General features: G+C 46.3%; 1 protein-coding gene across 1 annotated transcript in view; it reads left to right on the top strand.

Annotated features, from left to right (window-relative positions):
- The window catches only part of LOC122255183 (uncharacterized), a 78,768-nt gene that overhangs the window by 17,567 nt on the left and 53,701 nt on the right, over window positions 1-7,500 (top strand). The window contains exon 2 of the mRNA XM_086551240.1: window positions 1-112. This exon is cut by the window's left edge and continues 19 nt beyond it. Coding sequence (XP_086407366.1) covers window positions 1-112 — 112 coding nt within the window. The remainder of the gene's footprint in view (window positions 113-7,500) is intronic.

Raw genomic sequence — 7,500 nt, 5'->3', positions numbered from 1 at the left:
AGCTAGCGTCGCGCATGAAGCACCGCGGCGCCTGCTCGTGCGACAACGACACCGGCGACGGCGCGGGACTCCTGGCTGCCATCCCGCACTCCTTCTACAAGGGCGTCCTGCAGTGAGTAGCTGGAGTCCTTCGGTTGGGAGGGGCAGGGGGTGGGGGTAGGGGTGGGGCTTAGGGGAGGGGAGGGAGGGGAAGGGAGGGAAAGGGAAAGGGAGGGAAGGGGAGGGGAGCTGCTTATAGCGATGAGAGTCGTGACTGAATGATGTTTATGATCTTTCAACTATTGCCGTGATGATGATACTGATGATGGTCATGATATTGATGATAGTGATAAGATAAAGATGATTACCGGAAAATGAGGTAGTACTTCCAAGACTCTTATCGTATTAAACTGCATGATTTCATTCGGCAAATAGTGGCGAAGACGTTGCATGAATCATCTCCAACAAATGTGAATGGGAGTGGAAGTGACAAGGAGTCTCCAGGTTGCATGATGCAACGGGGAGGATCATCTTATTGCTGTTGGTCTGGTCACGACCTTCATGAACCCTTGCTGTGTTCCACGCTGTTTCAGGATTTTGTGAACACAAACACACGCACGCACCCGCACACGCACACGCACACGCACACGCACACGCACACGCACACGCACACGCACGCTCACACTCACACTCACACTCACACTCACACTCACACTCACACTCACACTCACACTCACACACACACACACACACACACACACACACACACACACACACACACACACACACACACACACACACACACACACACACACAATATAGATTAAAAAGATAAAATGAACAAAAACTAAAAGATAAAACTACAACTAAAACTAAAACTACGACGGCCTGATATGTACCTGTATGCGTTTGTGTCTGTGGCGGTGTGTCCGAGGCCATGTGTTTGCATATGGATGCCATGAGGAACGAGGGAGGGGGTGGGCGAAGGGGGGGAGTATGCAGTAACTCGGTCAGTCTCCTGCTCTTGCGCAAAATAGGTGTCTCGTGCCTCATAAAGGTCACCTGTCCACTTGCCGACGAGGGACTTTCGACCTACCCTGCGGATGCAGAGGGACCTAACGACAGTAGTTGCGTCATTCAGTTTTGTTGACATGCCGTTGATTTGTTGAATATATTATCTCAGCAATTGCAAAAAGAGCATTGACTTATTGTGTTTGCTATTTCTGGGAAAAATATCGAGAAATTAGATATATATCAACCAACTTAATGATATTTGAATCCCTGTGACATTCATTTCGTGTTGCTGTTAATGTTGGTAATAATAACAATAACACATCATCACCATCATCACCATTGTCTCCACCATCATCATCATCATTGTCACCATCACCACTATCAACATCATCATCGTAACCACCACCACCACTATCATCATCATCACCACCACCACCATTAATTATCATTGTTATTGTCTTTATTATCAAATTTGCTGATAAGTGTTCACGTTATTATTACTACTGTTAATGCCACCAATATTCTAGTTATTATGAATAATTTTTGGTGTTAATTTCACGATGATCATTATATGTTAATATTATTAACATTGTTATTACTTCGATGTTCCTTTGGGATTTTTACTTCTGGGGGGTTTGTTAACTTTAACATTACTAAGCACTTTAATTTTTTTTTGCTCGAGATTTTGATTACATCAAATTTTCGCATTTTCAGAATCGTACTTTTTTTCTAAATATTGTTATTTTTTTATTCACTCAGAAAGCCTGATTAGTTATTTATTTAAGGGAAGGAGCCAGCGTTGAATTTTATGTGTCTGGGCCTTCGTGAAACCCCCGAGCTCTGTCAGAGATTCCTGCTTAAAGGGGTTGGCTTGCCGTTTCTCATCCGCCTCACTCACCCATTTCACTCATCCGCTTCACTCATCCGCCTCACTCACCCGCTTCACTCATCCACCTCACTTATCCGCCTCACTCATCCGCTTCACTCATCCCCTCACTCATCCACCTCACTCATCCGTCTCACTCACCCACTTCACTCATCCGTCTCACTCACCCACTTCACTCATCCGTCTCACTCACCCACTTCACTCATCCGCTTCACTCATCCGCCTCACTCACCCGCTTCACTCATCCACCTCACTTATCCGCCTCACTCATCCACCTCACTTATCCGCCTTACTCATCCGCTTCACTCATCCCCTCACTCATCCACCTCACTCATCCGTCTCACTCACCCACTTCACTCATCCACCTCACTTATCCGCCTCACTCATTCACTTCACTCATCCACCTCACTCATCCGCTTCACTCATCCGTCTCACTCACCCACTTCACTCATCCGCTTCACTCATCCGCCTCACTCACCCGCTTCACTCATCCGCCTCACTCACCCACTTCACTCATCCGCTTCACTCATCCGCCTCACTCACCCGCTTCACTCATCCGCCTCACTCATCCACCTCACTTATCCCCTCACTCATCCACCTCACTCATCCGTCTCACTCACCCACCTCACTCATCCACCTCACTCACCCACTTCACTCATCCGTCTCACTCACCCACTTCACTCATCCGCCTCACTCATACATTTCACCCATTGTGCCTCCTACTTTTTTGGCAATCACTCATTTTGTTGCTGATTTTTTTTTTTTTTTTTTTTTGTCACTCGCTCACTTATGTACTCATTTTGTTGCTTACTTTGCTGCTTGAGTCTAGTGTTCATTTACTCTTTACTTCTCTCATCCACTCACTCAATTCATCTGTCATTCTGTTTTTAACTCATTCACTCACACATTCTCTCTCTCTCTCTCTCTCTCTCTCTCTCTCTCTCTCTCTCTCTCTCTCTCTCTCTCTCTCTCTCTCTCTCTCTCTCTCTCTCTCTCTCTCTCTCTCTCTCTCTCTCTCTCTCTCTCTCTCTCTCTCTCTCTCTCTCTCTCTGTCTCTCTCTCTCTCTCTCTGTTTCTGTCTTTCTCTCTCAATTTTCTCTCTCGCTCACACACTCACTCACGCACCTTCTTTCACTCGCAGACTCACATGGACGCAGGCTATTTTCGGGATAGAACAGATTGGTCATTGGAACAGCTGGCAGGAAACATTCTCCCTCTCTTTCTCTTTCTCTCTTTCTTCCCTTTTCTCCCTCCCTCCGTATGTATGTATGTATATATGTATATATGTATGTACGTATGTGTGTATCTATCTATCTATCTTTCATTTCTCATTTTGCCTTCTCTGTTTCTCTCTTTAGAGAAAGAGAGTAAGAAATTAAGAAAGTACGAGAGCAAGAAAGTTAGAGATAGAGAGAGACAGAGATTTGCACATTCGTAGATGTACAAACTGTGCATACTAAACCAACCTGCTGAGTCAGCGTTGATTGCATTTAGCGAGGCGCCGAGGTGAGAGAAAGAAAAAGAGGAAGGAAAGGAGGAGGAAAGAGAGGGAGAAGGAGAAAGGGAGAAGGGCGAGGGGAAGGAGGGAATATGAGACAGAAGGGAAGGAATGAGGGAGGTATGTGTGTCCGAGGGAAAAAAGGGAAAATGAAGGACATAACAGTAGAGGCAGAAAAAAGGGGGGGGGGAGAGGAAGAGGATAGGAGTGGGGGGCGAAGCTGAGTGGGTCGTATTCTCGTTGCCTATCCCGCTGCATGTCTAATAGATTTCCTTTGCAGGCCAGATTGATGTTATCAGACTGATCTTGTCAGAACTGGATTTTTATGGAGGATGGCGAATAAGTCTGCACGAGCAAGAAGTTGCGTTAGAGGGTAAAACTTGAGAATGAGAATGAAGGGAGAGAGGGAGAATGGGAGGAAGAAGGAGAAGGAGAGGGAACAGGAGAATGTAAGGGAGAAGGAGAGGGAGAAGGAAAAGGAGAATGTAAGGGAGGAGAGGGAGAATTAGGAGTGGGAGAGGGAGAAGGAAAAGGAGAATGTAAGGGAGAAGGAGTGGGAGAATTAAAAGGAGTGGGAGAAGGAGAATGTAAGAGAGAAGAAGGAAGAGGAAGGGAAAGAAGAAATAGCACGGGGAAAATCAAAATCAGGAAAACAATTGAAAGATTAAACGATAGATATGTTGCCTTATTGGAAAAAAGTGTGAGAATGAGTGCGAGTGTGAGGGCGGGTGCGAGTGTTAGTGTAAGTGTGATAGGGAAAGAAAAATAAAGAAAGAGATAGAGGGAAAGAGAAAGAGAAGGAGGAGAAATAGAGAAAGAAATACAAGAACATGTGCAGGCGAAGTTGTATGTCGACACTCATAGACACGCACCTTACTGCCTTGCACTTGCCTATCGAGACCTGCAACTTTCTTATTGCAGACTTGAACTTTGCGAAGGTGGGACCCAGTCATTCAGAGAAACGAGGCTTCTGGCATGAATGGAGCTGAACCTTTTACCTACGTGAGAAAGCTTGTGCCATAGAGATCGCACGGAAAACATGGGGTACTTGTCTCTTGGTGTGTGTGTTTTCTCGTTTTTAGTCTCTCTTCTCTTCTCTTCTCTTCTCTTCTCTGTCTTCTCTTCTCTTCTCTGTCTTCTCTCTCTTCTCTCTCTCTTCTCTCTCTCTTCTCTCTCTCTTCTCTCTCTTCTCTCTCTTCTCTCTCTCTCTCTCTTCTCTCTCTCTCTCTCTCTCTCTCTCTCTCTCTCTCTCTCTCTCTCTCTCTCTCTCTCTCTCTCTCTCTCTCTCTCTCTCTCTAAATACACACACAAAAAAAACTACAAGGATATAACGAGTTGAAATATAACACGATATAAATTGCATAACAAATTTCATTACTCATTGCATACGCACGCAAAATTTCTGCCATAATGTAGAACATAATTGCAAATTGAATTATAATAATGCATTTTTTCGGCGGGCGTCCGTATACAGCGACGGTAACTTCCATTAGTCTTGCAATTATACCGCACTTGCGCAGCCGGATACATGATGATAACGCTTTGTCATTTGCCTGAAAGCCTTTGGATTTAGGGGGGCGAGGGGGCGAGGGGGTAATGAGGTGAAAGGGGGGGGGGGGCAGGGAGCGGTGGAGGGGTAGGGGGGGGCTTGGCGTTTCCGTGGGTTGTTTCTGTTAACATTTAGTGTTTGTTTGTTCATACAGTGGGGGAAATGTGAGGGAGAAGGTGAGAGAGAAGTCTAGTGAGAAGAGAGGGAGAGGGTGAGTATGAGGGGGAAGGAGAGGGAGAGGGAGTAGGAGAGGGAATAGGGAAAAGGAGGGGGATAGGGATAGGGATAGGGGGAAGTAGCAGGGGAGGAAGAGAAGGAGGGAGAGGAGTTGGAAAACGAAAAGGAGAAGGAATAGGGAAAAGGAGGGGGATAGGGATAGGGATAGGGAGAAGTAGCAAGGGAGGAAGAGAAGGAGGGAGAGGAGTTGGAAAAGGAAAAGGAGATAGAGGAGGAGGTGAAGGAGAGAGAGAAGGAGAAAGGAGAAAGGATAGAGATAGGCAAGAGATAGTGATCGAGACAGAGACAGAAGCAGAGACAGGTAGAGATAGAGATAAAGACGCAGACGCAGACGCAGACGCAGACACAGATAAGGGGACAGAGACAGACAAAGACAAAGCTAGAAACAAACAAAGACAGAACAAACAAGAGAAACAAGAGCAAATCCTCGACTGTCACTCGACACCCCGGTCCGCAGCGCCACCAGGGCCTCGCGGCGCCACGGACATGATGTGTGTGCGTGACACGGTGCGCTGCCAATGACCGTCCTCACCAAGAATGCCCGGAGGATTCACCAGGATGGCTCGGTGCCTCTCCAGGGCGTTGGTAGCGGTGGCTTGGCTGGTGGGCCGCTCTATTTTGCGCCCGTGGGAAGGACGTTCCGGGGGCGTGGCGGAGGCGTGACAGGGAGAGGGGGGGGGGCTTTTTTGATCATTTGTTTGTCTGTTGTGGGGGCTGCTGTTGTTGTTGTTGCTATTATTATTATTATCATTATCATCATTATGGTAATAATAGTTGTAATAATGATAATTACCATTATTATTATTATTATCATCACTATAATTACTTTGCCACCCAATATCTATCGTCTTTTTCCTCCTTTAAAAAAAATAATTGTTAGAAAAAAAACAAAAAAAAACGAGAGGACAGTTTCGCACCACCTCGCCTGCCATCCTGACACACTTGGCACTGTGGCAACTGCAGGTGTTTATTGCAAGCAATTTCAGAGTGGATTGCTGTTGTCTTGGCGAGAGTCGGTTGTTACCTGACAGGACTGCCGGTGTGCGGAAATGCACAGGTGTAAACAGGGTCGGGTAGAAATAAGTATTGATAAAAAAATATTATGTTGGAATAGATTTTTAGAGTTATATAGGCCTTTCTTTTTGGAAGCTTTATTACTATTGACATGTCGTTTTTGTAATCAAGAGGAAAATATGGAGATATTAACCTAAGAAATGATTTAGTGTCCAAGGCAACGTCCCCCCCCCAAAAAAAAAAAAAAAAAAGAAGAAAAAAAACACAACATACCTATAATTTATACCCATTTTTTTGGCAACGACGATTATGGCATGGCACCGGGATAGTGGGCTGGGCACTGGCACCGGTCCAGGGGAAGATACTCTGTTTTACACACAGACACACCCCTGTACCACGTGCTCGCTATATTGAGCATACTATACTGTGTGCGATTTTTTTTTTTTTTTTTTTTAGATAAGACACAATATGATTCTTGTTATTCACAGTCTCTCTCTCTCTCTCTCTCTCTCTCTCTCTCTCTCTCTCTCTCTCTCTCTCTCTCTCTCTCTCTCTCTCTCTCTCTCTCTCTCTCTCTCTCTCTTTCTCTTTCTTTCTTTCTTTCTCTCTTTCTCTCTTTCTCTCTCTCTCTCACACACACACACACACACACACTCTCTCTCTCTTTCTTTCTTTCTCTCTCTCTCTCTCTCTCTCTCTCTCTCTCTCTCTCTCTCTCTCTCTCTCTCTCTCTCTCTCTCTCTCTCTCTTTCTTTCTTTCTTTCTCTCTTTCTCTCTCTCTCTCACACACACACACACACACTCTCTCTCTCTCTCTCTCTCTCTCTCTCTCTCTCTCTCTCTCTCTCTCTCTCTCTCTCTCTCTCTCTCTCTCTCTCTCTCTCTCTCTCTCTCTTTCTCTACCTTTTATTCTATCTACCTCACCTCCAGCCCCACCTTCTAAGAACGAAAGAACGATAAAGCTATTCTGTTACTCTTACGTAATTCGGGCGCGGCTGTAGGAAGTCACACGTGTACAAGCACATGCACATGGACACACGGGCACACACACGGACAGACACATGGACACACGGGCACACACACGTGGACACAGACATACACAGGCCCCGAGTCACGCTGCTGGCATGCATGTGTGAGGCTTTGAGATCTGTGCCCGAGGCGCGTCCTCAAACGGGCAAGGACGAAGGAGGCAGCCTCAGGACGCGACGGCGGAAGCTTCGTAAACCCATCCGCTCTGCTAATCCCAATCGCATCCCCCCCCCTACCCCATCCCCCCCATGTCAACCTCCCAATCCTCCACCTCCACCCTTCCCCCCTTCCACC

Source organism: Penaeus japonicus, unplaced genomic scaffold (assembly GCF_977035675.1).
Source record: "Penaeus japonicus unplaced genomic scaffold, GWHDUDI00000001_assembly GWHDUDI00000025, whole genome shotgun sequence".
NCBI lineage: Eukaryota > Metazoa > Arthropoda > Malacostraca > Decapoda > Penaeidae > Penaeus > Penaeus japonicus.
The sequence above is the reverse complement of the archived record's forward strand: the minus strand, read 5'-3'. Positions and strand labels throughout refer to the sequence as shown.